The 14,756-nt window shown below is 54.5% G+C and overlaps 7 protein-coding genes across 7 annotated transcripts; 4 read left to right on the top strand and 3 right to left on the bottom strand.

Annotated features, from left to right (window-relative positions):
* Nucleotides 1-369: 369 nt before the first annotated feature.
* DL89DRAFT_221310 (dolichyl-phosphate-mannose-protein mannosyltransferase) lies at nt 370-2,499 on the top strand (the record flags this gene model as incomplete). The annotated part of the gene is made up of 1 exon (XM_040884513.1): nt 370-2,499. One exon carries the CDS (start codon nt 370-372, stop codon nt 2,497-2,499), a length of 2,130 nt encoding a protein of 709 aa, XP_040745376.1.
* A 40-nt stretch (nt 2,500-2,539) lies between these two features.
* DL89DRAFT_321103 (tryptophan synthase beta subunit-like PLP-dependent enzyme) lies at nt 2,540-4,134 on the bottom strand (the record flags this gene model as incomplete). The annotated part of the gene is made up of 6 exons (XM_040891254.1): nt 4,058-4,134; nt 3,732-3,973; nt 3,116-3,703; nt 2,845-3,009; nt 2,780-2,818; nt 2,540-2,683 (listed from the first exon to the last, which is right to left on the bottom strand). The coding sequence occupies exons 1-6, from the start codon at nt 4,086-4,088 to the stop codon at nt 2,540-2,542; spliced, it is 1,209 nt and encodes a 402-aa protein (XP_040745375.1). The 5' UTR covers nt 4,089-4,134.
* A 581-nt stretch (nt 4,135-4,715) lies between these two features.
* Nucleotides 4,716-6,526, top strand: DL89DRAFT_321102 (nucleoside transporter; the record flags this gene model as incomplete). Its single annotated transcript, XM_040891253.1, has 3 exons — nt 4,716-4,869; nt 4,901-4,961; nt 4,990-6,526. The coding sequence occupies 3 exons, from the start codon at nt 4,716-4,718 to the stop codon at nt 6,524-6,526; spliced, it is 1,752 nt and encodes a 583-aa protein (XP_040745374.1).
* Nucleotides 6,527-7,914: 1,388 nt separating this feature from the next.
* Nucleotides 7,915-8,369, top strand: DL89DRAFT_104616 (uncharacterized protein). The gene has a single exon (XM_040883032.1). The coding sequence runs from the start codon at nt 8,004-8,006 to the stop codon at nt 8,256-8,258; it is 255 nt and encodes an 84-aa protein (XP_040745373.1). The 5' UTR covers nt 7,915-8,003; the 3' UTR covers nt 8,259-8,369.
* Nucleotides 8,370-8,997: 628 nt separating this feature from the next.
* DL89DRAFT_265653 (cytochrome P450) lies at nt 8,998-10,729 on the top strand (the record flags this gene model as incomplete). The annotated part of the gene is given in 7 exon segments (XM_040886761.1): nt 8,998-9,173; nt 9,220-9,304; nt 9,349-9,676; nt 9,696-9,738; nt 9,886-10,147; nt 10,203-10,248; nt 10,268-10,729. Coding segments are annotated over 7 exon segments (1,257 nt in total), but the record flags the coding sequence as incomplete, so codon positions are not given.
* Nucleotides 10,730-11,979: 1,250 nt separating this feature from the next.
* On the bottom strand, nt 11,980-12,484 carry DL89DRAFT_274210 (N-alpha-acetyltransferase 11-like protein; the record flags this gene model as incomplete). The annotated part of the gene is made up of 2 exons (XM_040889157.1): nt 11,980-12,174; nt 12,248-12,484. 2 exons carry the CDS (start codon nt 12,482-12,484, stop codon nt 11,980-11,982), a joined length of 432 nt encoding a protein of 143 aa, XP_040745371.1.
* A 140-nt stretch (nt 12,485-12,624) lies between these two features.
* DL89DRAFT_274209 (uncharacterized protein) lies at nt 12,625-14,589 on the bottom strand (the record flags this gene model as incomplete). The annotated part of the gene is made up of 12 exons (XM_040889156.1): nt 12,625-12,718; nt 12,742-12,998; nt 13,081-13,467; nt 13,500-13,569; nt 13,591-13,726; nt 13,751-13,808; nt 13,842-13,865; nt 13,890-13,929; nt 13,996-14,072; nt 14,100-14,126; nt 14,148-14,232; nt 14,525-14,589. The coding sequence occupies 12 exons, from the start codon at nt 14,587-14,589 to the stop codon at nt 12,625-12,627; spliced, it is 1,320 nt and encodes a 439-aa protein (XP_040745370.1).
* Nucleotides 14,590-14,756: the final 167 nt, after the last annotated feature.

Raw genomic sequence — 14,756 nt, 5'->3', positions numbered from 1 at the left:
AGCACCAAATCACTGTAAACGATGTGCATGAAAGAAAAAGCAACCTTGCATTTGGAACAGCCCCCTTTCTTTCTCCAGCGCAGAAAGCATCCTTTTGTCATCGGCCCTATTCTTTTTGCGCTTCGTTTTTACTTCCTCACAAACTACATTTTTCTTTCTTTCTTTCTTTCTTTTTTTACCATGGACGGCGGCTACGCATCGGGGACCAAGCCCGGTGTGTTCTACGACCAGGGCAGCAAGAGCCACCACGGCTTCGACGACATCCAGCTGCCACAGAAGCCAGTCGGGTTCAGCGCCTACCCGACGCGGCACTACGACAGCGAGCCGGCGCTTCCAAGCACGACGGCTCGGCGCCGGGCCCGGCCCAGCATGCTGCGCGGCACAAACAGCGACACGGTGATGGTCATTCTGCTGACGCTTTTGGCAATGGCAACCAAGCTGTACCGGATCGGGCGTCGCGACAACGTGTCGTGGGATGAAGCGCACTTTGGCAAGTTCGGCGCCTACTACCTGAACCGCACGTTCTACCACGACGTTCACCCGCCCTTGGCCAAGATGCTGGTGGGGTATTCCGAGCTGCTGGCGGGGCACAACGGCACGTTCAACTTCAAGGGCGGGCACACGTACCCGAGCTATGTCAACTACACGTTTATGCGGGTGTTCAACGCGATGTTTGGGATTGCACTGACGCCGATGGCGTATGTGACGTGCCGGCAGCTGCGGATGCCTGTTGGGTTTGCGGCAATGGCGGCGGTGTTTGTCACATTCGACAATGCGATTTGCGTGATGAGCCGGTTTATTCTGCTGGATGCGCCGCTGCTGGGATTCACGGCGCTGGCGCTTTTGAGTCTGGTGCTGTTTTACCGGCAGCGCAGCCAGGCGTTTTCGGAGCTCTGGTGGCGGTACCTGTTCATGACGGGCGTGGCGCTGGGCCTGGTCGCGAGCTCCAAATGGGTGGGTCTGTTTGCGGTGGCGCTGGTCGGCCTGTATACGATCGAGGAGCTGTACGACAAGTTCTGTGACTTGCGGATGCCCGTGCGCACGTACGCTAGGCACTGGGTAGCGCGGATTGCCGGGCTCATCGTGGTGCCGATGCTCATCTACATGCTGTGTTTCAAGATCCACTTTATGGTTCTGAACCGGTACGACGGCTCGGCGAACTTTATGCCGGTCGGATTCCAGGTCAAGATGCGCGGCAACCCGATCTCGATGCAGCCGTACGAGATCATCACGGGGTCGCAGATCCGGCTGCAGTCGCACGAGTCCGGCACCGGGTACTTGCACTCGCATTCGCACATATACCCGACCGGGTCGCAGCGGCAGCAGATCACCGGATACGGGTACCCGGATGACAACAACATGTGGGGCATTAAGCGGATGCGCGCGGCAGGCACGTTCAAGGTGGTCACGGATGTCAATGCATCGGACCAGCCGATCCCGGGCGCGATCCAGGACGGCGACCTGGTGGTGATGCACCACAATGCAACCGACTCGCTGCTATACACGGATTTCCGGCACGCGGCGCCCGTGACCAACAAGTACCACGAGGTGAGCGCAATAGCTGCCGACTCGCAGGAGGCCAAGAACCCGAACATCCTGTGGGTGGTGGAGGTCGTCAGTGCGGAGAAGCGCATGCGCGACGGGCTGATCCACCCGCTGGGCACGGCGATCCGGCTGCGCAACATAGTCGATGACTGCGTGCTGATGGCGACCGGCGACCGGCTCGACAAGAACTGGGGGTGGAACCAGGCGGAGATTGCCTGCGATGTCAAGCCCGGCAGCAAGCACACGGCGCAGTACCTGTGGACCATCGAGCAGCACAAGAACCCGGCGCTGGAGACGGTTGATCTGGGCAAGCACATGTCGTCGTCGTTCCTGACCGACTTTGCCCGGCTGAACAAGCAGATGTGGCTGACCAACAACGCGCTGATTCCCGACCACGACAAGCACAATGTGCTGGAGAGCGACCCGGCGTCGTGGCCGTTCATGTGGTACCCGATGCGCATGGTCGGATGGGACGACCACGGGATCAAGTACCTGGAGATCGGCAACCCCTTGCTGTGGTGGGGCTCGGCAATTATGTGCCTGGCGTTCCCGCTCCAGATGTTCTACTGGCTGATGCGCTACCAGCGCCAGTGCCTGCAGTGGCGCGGGTCGGAGTTCCGCGACTACATCGACGGCGCCATGATCCTGTGGGGCGGCTGGGCGCTGCACTACCTGCCGTTCTTCCTGATGGGCCGCGTCACGTATCTGCACCACTACCTGCCGGCGCTGTACTTTGGCATCCTGTTCCTGGCGTACCAGATCTACCACATGTCGATGTGGTACCTGCCGCAGCGCAGCGCCACTCGCGTGCTGTATGTGTGCATTGGCGTGGTGGGGCTTGTGTTCTGGTGGTTCTCGCCGCTGACCTACGGCTGGGACAAGCCGATCAGGGATCTCAGGGGCATGCAGTGGGTGGACTCGTGGCCCGTGTACGAAGACAAGTTTGACCTTTAGTTCTTTAGCTTACAGATCCAACACAACAAGAGTTAGTGCACTAGAAATGGCTGGTGTTGCGGCGGGCCAGGAAATTCAGCAGGTCCTGCTTGGTCGCAATGCCCAGGCAGAACTTGCGCGAGTAGTCGGTGACGAAGGCCACGCTGTGGACCTCGAAGAACTTCGACAGGTCATGCAGCGGCGTCTCGGGGCGTGATCAGCCAGTACTGCCTGCGCTTATTGGCGGGCGCCGCCCCGCCGCTCCCTTGGTGCCAGCGAACCTGAGCATGTACTGCTTGACAGGCTCACTGGGCTTCGCCACGCCGTTGCCCAGCAGCGTCTGCGCAGGCAGCCAGCGTCAGGTACCCGATCAGCTTGCGTCCACGGCCGGTCACGGGCACCTGCGAGAAGTCGTGCTCGAGCATCAGCCCGACAGGCGTTGGCAATCGGCTCCGACTCGGACACCGTGACCGCCGCCGGCAGCTGCAAGTCCTCGATGGACGCTGCGCGGTACTTGTCCTGCTGCGCAGCCTGCAGGTCACTGAGCATGCGCGCGTCAAACAGGTCGTGCGCCAGCAGCCAGTCGTCGGACAGCAGCGTGTCGGAGTAGTTGCGGGCCGTGTCGCCCATGATTCACCAGCGCGCGCTGCCCCATCTGCAGATTGGCCACCGCGTACATGCGCGCCGCTGCCACCGATGCGCCCGAGGACGGCCCGCCCGTGATCCCGCCGCGGATCAGCCGCCGCGCCATCGAATACGCAACCGTGTCGCTGATCTGAACCCAAAAGTCGATTGCGTTGGCCGCCAGCGCCCGCGGCGCATACACCCGCCCGATGTCCTCGCACAGCCAGCGCTTGGCCAGCGGGTTGGCCCGGGAGTCCTCGCCAATGGCCGAGTTCTTTGGCTCCACCCCGACCACCTGCAGCTGCGGCAGCTTCTGCTTCAGTGCCCGCGACAGATGCGTGGCCGCATTGCCCGTATCCACGCCCAGCACCAGTGCGTCCAGCTGCCCATCTGTCTGCTCGATGATCTCGTCCGCCAGCTCCTGGTAGCATTGGCTCAGATCCCAGTCCCCGAGCTCCTCGTCCACATACACCGATCCCGGCCGCTGCTGCATGATCCGCTTGCCAATCTCCACCGGGTGCTCGCTGGATCCCGGCAGCGCCCCGTCAAGCGTCCGCACTATGTCCGTGATCCCCGACGCCTTCAACAAATGGATGCGGTCCTGCGACGTGCGCTCGGGAACCAGACACAAGGAGCCGTCGCTGCAGCATCGCCAGGCTGATTGCCAGGTTGCCCGGCCCTGCCACTATCAGCAGCGCGTCCTTGGGAATCTGCCTCTGGTCGAGCTGCTGGCAAATGTGCTTGGCCACCCGGTCCTTGATTGATGCTCCTGGGTTCATGTACTCGAGCTTACCGATCAGCTCCACCGGAAACGTGGCCCCGATTCCTTCGACGTTGGTCAGCCGCACCACCGGCGTATTTCCGATGGTGTCTATACACCAGGCTAAAGACTCTAAGCACCGGCTCTCTCCCTGTGATATGGCCTTTTGGCTGGCTGTCTCCTTGGACGCCTTACCTGCAACATCGACAATTTTAGAGAGGGGCATTCTGAATGTCAAAAATATAAAAAAGCGGGGGGAAGTGATAGCCGGAGCTGGACTGAAGACAACAAGTGCGGTACGGGTTTAGGACCGGGGCTCAGAAAACGTCACCTGTGCCCTCCCCTGCACGTGATCAGTTACCCTGTGCATGAGAATATGGGCTTCACGAGCCCTTCAGCCAAGTGCCGGACTAGCCCAGCGCTACATGTCTGCTGAATCAGGTGTTCGCTGTTGTCCAGACCCCCATAGCCTATTCCTACGCTTCGGCCCTACCCGCCGTAGACTGCATCTGCTGAATGGCCAATATTCGATCTCTGTTGGGTTTGTCCAAGCACACGATATGCCAGGCCGTTAGTTTGCCCAGTTCGCTTTTTTCCGCACCATGTTTCTGTCCAGTCTTGGAAGGAGCAGAGAAAAATTTTTACTTTCCTGTTGGACAGGAAGCGTCTGCAGAGCACAGCGGTATAAAAGGCTGCGGGCCAGCTACTTGCCCTGCCAAGCGGGCTTGAGCTTGGAAAGGAGACAAGCATCAGGCATTCGCTTTATCTATTTTCCCCACCCTTTATTTCAGCGTATCCTCTGCAGTTGCAGGCAACGAGCTGTCCTCACTATATAAACTACATCAACATCAGGATGGGACGCTTTGGTGCGCTGGTCAAGAGAACAGACGACAAGATCGCCGCATCGGCAGTTGGCCACTGGTTCCGGCTGGAAGGCTCCGGCGCCAAGCGCATGCGCAAGGGCTCGCACTTCTCGACCGAGCTGCGCGGCGGACTGGCGACATTTCGTGACCATGTCGTATATTATCTCCACCGCAGCCCTGATTATCACTGACTCTGGCGGCCCGTGCGACTGCGACCGCGAGCAGTTTGGCGCAACGTGCGATCCGCGACCCCGACTACACGAGATGTCTGCACACGCTCAAGATGGACCTTATTACTGCCACCTGCGCCATCTCGTGCATTTCGTGTGTGATGATGGGCGCCCTGGCCAACTTGCCGATTGCACTGGCTCCAGGAATGGGTCTGATTGCCTACTTTACATACACTGTCGTTGGATACCACGGCACCGGCAACATCAGCTACCAGAACGCCCTGTCGGCTGTGTGCATTGAGGGCGTCATCTTCTTTGCCCTGTCGATACTTGGTATCCGGCAGTGGTTTGCTCGTATTATCCCGGCCAGCCTCAAGACCGCGACGGGCTCGGGAATCGGAATCTACCTGGCATTCATCGGCCTGCAGTCGTCGGCTGGAATCGGGCTCATCACTGCCAGCCACTCGACGCTGGTTGAGCTCGGCGGATGTCCGGCCGAGTACCGTGACGAGAACAACATGTGTGTATCTCATCACATGCGCGGTGCCACGACATGGGTTGGCATCATGGGCTTGGTCATCATTGCGATTCTGATGGCCTACAAGGTCAAGGGCTCGGTGCTGATCGGCATTCTGATCGTGGCCATCATCTCGTGGCCGCGCACAAGCAAGGTCACCTATTTCCCGTACACCGAGGCTGGCGACGAAGCCTTTGCCTTCTTCAAGAAAGTCGTCACGTTCCACCCGATTGAGATGATCCTGGGCAAATATGACTTCAATGCCAGCGGCGGGCAGTTCTGGATTGCGCTGATCACATTCCTGTACGTCGACATCCTCGACTGCACTGGCACGCTGTTCTCGATGGCCAAGTTTGGCGGCTATATGGACGAGCGCACACAGGACTTTGAGGGCTCGTCCATCGCGTTCCTGTGCGACTCGGTATGTGTTGTGCTGAGTTCAGTGTTTGGGCTAGCGCCAGTCAGCTCCTTTGTCGAGTCAGGGGCTGGTATTGCTGAGGGTGCCAAGACCGGCATCGCCAGTATAACGACCGGCTTTTGCTTCTTCATTGCGCTGTTCTTCGCACCCATCTTTGCTTCGTTCCCACCTTGGTCGACTGGCCCAGCGCTCATCCTGGTTGGATCGATGATGATTCAGAACGTGGTCCATATCAACTGGAAGTACGTCGGCGATGCTGTGCCTGCCTTCTTGACAATGATTATGATCCCATTCGGCTACTCGATCGGTTACGGCCTGATTGCTGGCATTGGTACGTACATTGCAATTAACGGCGTCATCTGGATTGTTGCCAAGGCTACGCGCGATCGGATTGTTCCGCCAAACAGGCTCGACAAGGAAATGTGGTCGGCATTTATGGCTGACGGTGGCGCCCTGGGTATTCTGCCCAAGTGGCTGCGCAAGGTCCTCCATATCAAGTATGCTCCGACACATGCGAACAGCGATGCCCAGGATATCGAGCTCGAGGAGCATATCCAGAGAGTCTCGGTGGAACAGCAGCATCTGGCCAGGAGCTCGGCTCAGTATTGTTCTGGCGATGCTACCCCTGCCTCCAATGCTGATTCGCCTGCCATGACCATCCACGGCGACTTTAAGGGACAGAAAAAAGACTTTTAGCATAATCATTTCATGTATTTTCTGTAACGAACACATTTTACATGTCCTACAGCATCTATATCCATCGCGTGTCATGAGATAACTCCACCTGCAAACTGCGTAGGCGAGTGTTTCGCTCCAGATCCCCTTGATCATGCTGCGAGGAATATCGAGATGTTGGACCTTGTGGCCTGCGAATCTTAGCCGGTCTTGAGCTACTGATTCCTTGCGCTTATCGATGCGCATGATGAATAGCAGACTCCACATTGCATTCAGCAGTGTACTAGCGCCAAATGGAGTCTGACATTCATCATGTGCATCGATATGCGCAAGGATCGGTAGTTCAAGCCGGCTAAGACTCGCTAACCACAAATCCAGCATCTTGATATTCCGCACGGCATGATCAAAGAGATTCATGAGGAATATCGCCAGCTTCGGCCTCGACGACGGCCACCAGCGTACAACTGGCAAGCAGAGTGCATTTAAGCTATGAAGCCCCTTTTCCCAGGAATTCTCACAGCCGAAGCATCGCGAGGCAAATCGATCTGCGCAGACTGGATTCCTGGCAAGGATGCAAGAATACAGACACAATGAGGGGGAAAGACACAACCAGGTGCTTACTCCGCTGCACTGGAATGAGTCGTGTACTAAGTGCCAGAAGACGACTATTCAAGAAAATAAGCATTAGTAGCAGCTGGTTTAATGAATAGCGGCACTCACGAAAGATCAAATGCAGGTATTTGCAGGTATAAAAAGAGCTGGTCAAACCACAGTTCGATGACAGCAGGGCGATATGGCAACACTCAATAGTCAGCACTCACCTCGCTAGGTTTTCCGCGGTATTGGTTTAAGAATAAAAATGCCTAAGCTGAGGAGAAAGTGAAGGGAAAGGGGGAAGGAAAGTTAAGAGCTCCGTGCGTTCGCCCTTTTTGAAGATTCCATTGCAGCGTTTAGAAGCTACGCAAGGTGGTGGACAACCCTGTACCTTGTCAACATTACCTGCTTCTACTTTTGGCCGCAGGGATCATCAGTGGCAATCCCTAATAATTCCACAGGTATCGTTTATCGTATGAAAGGGGAATAGCCTACCAAAGGGCGAGGTGTGTCTGAACACCTTTCATAGCATTCAGGACAGCGAAGGTGCTACCATCAACGGTTTCTGAGAACCGGGTCACAGGCTGCCTAAGAAGAAAGTCCGCTGCGAATCGTGAACACTGATAGCGAATACCACGATTTACAACCAATATCCGGTCGCTGGAGCTGATTTCTTGGCGGAGAGCTGAGTGACCACGTAGCGTCGATGAAAAGCCGAGCTGAGTCGTAACATCATGGCATCCATTTCCGATGCCGCTAAGGCATTCATAGTAGTTCCAATGAGTTTATTGTTCTTGCTGCTACCCGGCTGAAGTGACTATTTTATAGCCATTTCGGTTGGTGGCGTTGTCAGAAACCCATTACCCTTTTTTCCTTTTTAAAGGATACGACCCCCTGGAGGACAATGCACGGTCAGACTCTGGACCTGCAACCTATACAATGGCTGTACCTGGTCAGTGTATGCGTCTTGCATCGAATCTCTGTTGATGGGACACATCACTGGCCAGGACGCAGCCATATGCCATGTCCTCCCCCTCGTTTTTCTGTTCTGCTCTTCTTATTCTCCACGCAAATAATGCTTTTCAAAAATACAAAATTTGCATACCTATATAGAAAGCACCACAACAAGCTGGCAGAAGCCAATAGAGGAAATGTTTGAAGTTCGCTTGATGGTATATATGTGAAATATTACTACTTGAAATCAACAAGTATAAAATAGAAAGGACTTCGGAGGTTGCTATAAGCGAGGGCTTCTCATTGCAGGCTACACGTCATCACCAGGGGCTTCCACCGGTGCCAAGGGGTCAGGAGGTTGCGTTTTTGGAGCCTGGATATTGGTCTGGCTGCTCTTCACCCATGCCTGAATTTGATGCAATTAGACTCAGCTCTGTAACAAGCTGAATGCTACCATCCATGTCGCCACTTGGTTGTGTCTGATCAGCCACCTCATATCTTGCACTCGATCCTCCGAGTAGACAAGGGCCGAAATACATGCTTCTGTTAGTACCAACTGGCTAGGGGCGCAACACAGAGACCATTGTTGACCGTGGGTCAGGAAGTGTGTTTCTCAGGAGTAGCAGCAATGCGAATTGGGAACTACAGAGACAATAGCACAGTCTCATGGGCAAATAGTGCACCGTCCCTAGCCCGGCTGCTTTCTCTAGGTGCCATGGGCTCTACTTCATGACACTGTGTCGTTCTCTCTTCACTGTCCCACACCGCCCTTGGGTTCTCTCGCTTTTGCACTAGCCTTACTGTTACTCGAATAAAACCCCCCCGACTGTCATCCGTCTTGGTGCCAATATAAGTACATACACCAGTCCACTGTCAGGATCCCATATGCTCCTCCGTGTGCTCTCCTCATCACTATATTCGTTCGTATACCACTATTTCAGCAGCATTTGCAATGTTTCTTTTTCAACTTGGTGCTCTGGGAGAGCATCCTTATGTACTTCAACTGGAGCATCACTGTCCGCCTGGTTGCCATTATTGCAGGGGGGTACGCAAGCTACAAGATTGTGCACGCTCTATTTTTTTCACCACTACGTCATATTCCCTGGCTCATTCCTGGCCCGTGTGACACCATTACGCTCACAGCTCATTCATTCTATCTGGTCAAGTTGGGGCAAATGGACAAAAAGGAGCACTAGGATGTACGGCGACATCTATGTCATTGGACCAAACGCAGTTTCAATTTCTGATCCGGTAGATATCAAGGACCGTGCTTGCCTCCCATGCCTTTGTAAAAGAGCGATTTTTACATAGGATTTGATACTTTTGGGGTTGAAAACACGGTTAGCGCGCGCAACCCAAAGGTGGCTTCTATGCTTAAACGCCAGCTGGGGCCGTACTTCAATCCTGCTTATATTTCCAAAATGGAACATGACATCCTGCGCTATGGGATTCTTGGACTCAAGTCGAAATGGGACAGCGAGTTAGCGCAGAGCTTGAGCGGCAGCATTGAGATTAATTATAACCGCGACTTTACACTCGCAACACTGGATTCAATAAGCGCACTGGTCTTTGGAACAGAGCCCCGAGGATTGAAGGATAATGATGTAACAGGCCGCAGACTGGGTTGAGGCGGCCATCACAGTCCACGGCATTCATGGAGCAATGCCACTGTTCAAGTTCTTTCCGTTTTCGCTTGGCAATCTGGCACTGGGAGTCGCAGTATGGGAAGCTTATTCACCACTGCAACAATTCTATTGCTGCGCGTAGGAGGCATTTGGCTGAAGGTGGCAAGAAGCCGGCGGATTTGCTGCAGGGCATTCCTTGACGCACAGGATCCTGAATCCTAAGACCCCGATGGATGAGAGACAGATACACGCATCGTCAATTGAAATGATGTTGGCAGGCACTGGAACGACCTCGAACGCGCTACAGTGGGCCACGCATTTGCTGATGTTGCATCCTGAGATACGTGCTAGGGCTGTGGATGAAGTCCGCAGCAATTTCGCAGCAGGCCATGTCATCACATACGCAGATGTCAGGAAGTCGTTGCCATTTGTCGAGGCGTGCATATACGAGGCACTCCGTCTGTGTCCCGTCCCCGGTGGTAATTGCACCTCGTGTAACTCCGCCTGGTGGGATAACACTGCAGGGCCACTTCATTCCTGAAGGAACGGAGATATGTGTCAGCTATTCTGGTACAAGCATCCACAAGAGCACATGGGAATGAGCCATTCAAATACGATCCCACTAGGTTCTTGGATAATGACAAGTCGCGGTCCAACTTTCTGACCTTTAGTTCTGGAGTCCGGATCTGCTCTGGCCGTCATTTGGCGTGGGCAGAGGTGTCAACTATCCTCGCCAACATGCTCAAGGACTACGACTTGTCATTGCCCAATGATTATACCCACCTCGGACCAAGCGTGCTGGATGACAGTGGATACCCGAAACTGATGGAATCAGTAATTTACGCAGTCACTACGCCAGCACATCCTCAACGCGACTGCCGCCTGGTTCTCACCAAACCCATGTAGCCTACTTACCAATGTCTTAGTGATATGGTTGCACACCTGGATCAGCTGCATCCCATGTTGAGGTCGCCCTTTGCTGTTCCCTTATAATCAGGTATCCTGCTGTCCACCAGCAGCCTGACAGTTTCCCTCTTCCTTCTGAGCCTTACATCAATATACTTGTTTGTTGCCACTTCAATCCGCGCATAGCTCTTTCCAACCCCAACTATCGTAATTTCTCCCCAGTATTCAGGTAGAACTTGTCCTTTCGGGCTTCTAACTTCAATACTGTCACATGGGCTAGAGAACCCACAGAGCCGTGTGTGGTGCCACTATTTGGTACCTTGTCCACGCTACGTACTCCTACTCTCGCTACAGCGATTACCAGCGGCAGCCGCTAATATTTCCACTGGTGCCAAGGTCAATCATTTCCATGGCTGCTAAGGCATTCGCAGTTGTTCCAAGGAGTTTGTTGTCTTTGCTGGTAGCCAACCAAAGCGGTTGTAAAATGGCCAACTCGGATACTGCCGTTTTTGGTAATTCATTCTCTTTTACCCCTTTTAGGGCGCATCAGTTGCATCAAACCGACGGTGCAGCGCTCCACCTGGCCAGGACATGGCCACATGTCAAATACCCGCTTTGATCTTGATATTCAAAGTAAATACATTTCAAAATCCTCAAACACATCAAAATTCCACTGATGAACGCTGATTTACATGTAAAATATGTCAATGCGGCTCCAAATCCACATGATTTCAGGAACCCATGGATCAGGACCCTTAGGCCACAATGGCCATTCCATACTATTCCAGGCGACTAGTGCTACTACTTAAGGCAGGCACCTGCTCCTTTCACCTGGCGATTCCTTCATTCCTTCTTTCATATAGCATATTTCATACGCTCAATATACGATCGTGAAAAAGGTGCTTGGAGAGTAAGCGTATTCCAGACAGTTGCAGGAGGCTGTCTATCCAAGTGCTATCGATACCTGAGACACAACGCAAACCATCGGCCAGTTTGTGAAGGGCATTTGGATTTATTACTGCATTTCCGAGAGTCTAGAAATCTCAGATCGCTTGGAGGACTCGCTTGGAAATGGCGATAGTTTGGTGCTCAACATGCCACTTCACGACACCGCGTGTGGGTGTGCTGATGCCACCCCTGGTCAGGGTTCAGTAGGCTATTTTCTTCAATAGGTATTCTTCATCTTTATTAACTTGTCAGCGGCTGTAAATTGGTGGCAGAGGTTCAGGGTGGAGTCTGCTGAACGTCATGCCATCCACATTCTATATGACATAGTAGTTGCGTTTGCCACATCTATCAAATATGTCACATATGAGCTCACAGGTGTACATGTTTGTAACGTGCTTTTTCAATTTTGCATTATGAACAGATCCACAAACTCCACCAGTGGCTATGTTAAAAGTCCAAATCATTCTTCTCGTTCAAGTACATGCCAGTCAAATCCTTCTTCATCGCATATGCGTCCTCGCCATCGGCATAGTACTTCTCCTCGGTGTGATCAACCTCGAATTTCAGGGTGTTCTTGTACAGCGAGTACGCGGCAGTATTCGACACGCGCACATGCAGAGACACACCCTTTGCTCCGAAAACCTCGACCATAGCCCTTCTGCGCCTGGTTCATCAGCCGGTCTGCCAGCCCGAGCCGCCGGTAGCTGCGCATCACGGAGAGCGATGTGATGTGGCCGTCCAGTGGCGGCTGCGCACCCGCGTCGTCGTCCATCTTTGCCAAAACATAGCCGACAACCCGCCCTTGCTCGTTCTCTGCAACAAAGGAAAGCTGCGGCCAGGTCGCAAAGTGGTACAGGTAGTACTTCATTTGGTAGTTCTCTGGCAGATTATGCAAATTGCAGTTCTGCATGCCAATCTGGTCGCCCGCCCGTGCCTGTCTAATCGTAATCATGTTGAATCCTCCTGAATGTTTCTATGGCAAAATGCAGTAAAGTAGCAAAAAAGGAGGTGGAACTAGGAGCAGGTAAAAGTATTTTTTTTGACTCAAGCAAGTGGCGCGCAAACAGCACAAAAAGACTGGATCAGCTCGGTTCACTCGAGCTTCGGGAACAGCTGGGCGACACCAGGCACCTGCGTTTTCGGCCCAGGCGACTGCCACCCCCTGCCGAACTCCACGTCTTTCCCACTGGCGCTCCTCCTTTGGCACACCAAGATGGTCCAGCAGCCTGTGCGGCCTTGTCAGGCATAACTGGCTGGATCATGATGCTGGCGAGCCGCACAGCCTCGAGTGAGTAGAACAGCACAGCCTGGAGCCGCGCCTTCGACTCTGGATCGGTGCGCTTGACGATGTTCCAGGGCTCCGAATCAGACACATGGCGGTTGGCCGTCGTCAGTGCATCGAAAATGACTGAGAGCCCGCGGCCGAACTCGCCGGTGTCAAACTGTGCCTTGACCTTTGCAGGCATCTGGATCAGCTCATCTCGCAATGCCCGATCGAATGGGTCTGCTGCAGCTGCAGCTTCCCGGCGTCCCAATCTCGCCAAACACGTTCAGGTCAGCTCCAAGGCGTTCTGATAGACAGCGTGCAGCGAGGTTGGCGAGCTGGCCGACCAGATCCTTCTTGTAGCGGACTACAACCTGCTCATTCGAGTAGTCGCCGTCGTCGGCTATTCCACCGTTGCGCATCATAAAGTACCGGATCGGGTCTAGGCCGTACTGGGCGATGGCCTGGAATGGATCGACTACATTGCCCTTGCTCTTGGACATTTTCTGTCCCTGCATCGTCCAGTGCGCGTGCGCCAGGATGCGCTTCGGCAATGGAAGTCCAGCGGCCATCAACAGCGCAGGCCAGTACACGGCATGAAAGCGCACAATGTCCTTGCCGATGACCTGGAGATCGGGCGGGAAGAAGCGCGGAGTATTGGCAGCGGTCCACTGGATATCCAGTCGGTGGTTGCATAGTTGACGAGCGCGTCAACCCACACGTATATTGTGTGGTCGGCGTCACCCGGCACCGGGATGCCCCACTGCAGGCGGCTGCGCGGTCGCGACACCGACAGATCGTCCATGCCATCACGCAGCCATCCTAGGACTTCGTTGCGGCGGATTTCTGGGTAAATCGCATCTGGGGTCTCCTCGATCCACCTGATCAGCTTGTCGCAGAACGCTGACAGCCGGAACTTGTAGTTGACCTCTGACATCCATTCAACAGGCTGACCTGACTCGATCGCAAACATGCCCGGCTTGCCTGTCTTCGGATCGATCCGCTCCTCTATCTGCGATTCTGTGTAGAACGCCTCGTCGGAGACTGCGTACCAGCCCGAGTGCTCGCCCTTGTAGATGTACCCGCGGTCGACCAGGGACGTTCCAGAAATGCTGCACCGCCTTATGGATGGTCTGGGGAGGTTGTGCGGATATAGTCGGTGTTGCTGATGTTAGAGGCCTGTGGCCAAATCGCGGAACCGGTCCGAAAACTTTGTGCAGAAGGCTAGCGGCTGCTCGTGGGCCTTTTCGGCTGCCTGCTGGATCTTCAGCCCGTGCTCGTCGGTGCCGGTCGACAGCTTGACTGTCTTGCCCAGGAGCTCGTGGTACCGCTTAATTGTGTCGGCTAGTACCATCGAGTAAAAGTGGCCGATGTGCGGGACTGAGTTCACGTAGAAGATTGGGGTCGTGACGTAAAAGTTGTTGGCTGGCCTTGTCCTGCCATAGGGCTGATGTCGAGAGCGGCCTGCGCGCAGCTGCTGAGACGGCTAGGCGCGTCCGTGCGTTGCTGCTCAGGAGCCGGAGCATAGTATACAGGAATTATCGAGCTGATAGCAGGTAGAGTGATTCTTGCGGAGTCGAAACGCAGTGCGGCGGCAGCGTGGTAGCAGGCCCTGGACCAGCAAGCGCGGTCACCGGCACCAGGTGGGATTGCGTGATTTTGGGCTGACGGTAATCGGATCTGCTGATCGACTTATTATTTCCTCATCTAATCTCTCGCCCTGATCACAACGAGTGCTTATCGCTCAGCCAGGCGGAGCCCGCTTCCAAAGGGTGGGCGATAATCTCTGGCATTTTTTTCGCCTCACTGGCGCAAGGCAGTCTCCGCTGGGGACCTTGACAGGCTGTTGGTGATAATATCTCCAACTCTGTCTCCTCTTGAATTCTCTAATTCGAAATTCAGTCTCTTCTTTCTTTTCTCGAGATACCATAGATTCTACATAAGAGAATGTCGCTCTCCG

Source organism: Linderina pennispora (genome assembly GCF_002104995.1).
Source record: "Linderina pennispora strain ATCC 12442 chromosome Unknown DL89scaffold_3, whole genome shotgun sequence".
NCBI classification, from domain to species: domain Eukaryota; kingdom Fungi; phylum Kickxellomycota; class Kickxellomycetes; order Kickxellales; family Kickxellaceae; genus Linderina; species Linderina pennispora.
Note: the sequence above shows the minus strand (reverse complement) of the source record. Positions and strands in the feature narration are given on the sequence as shown.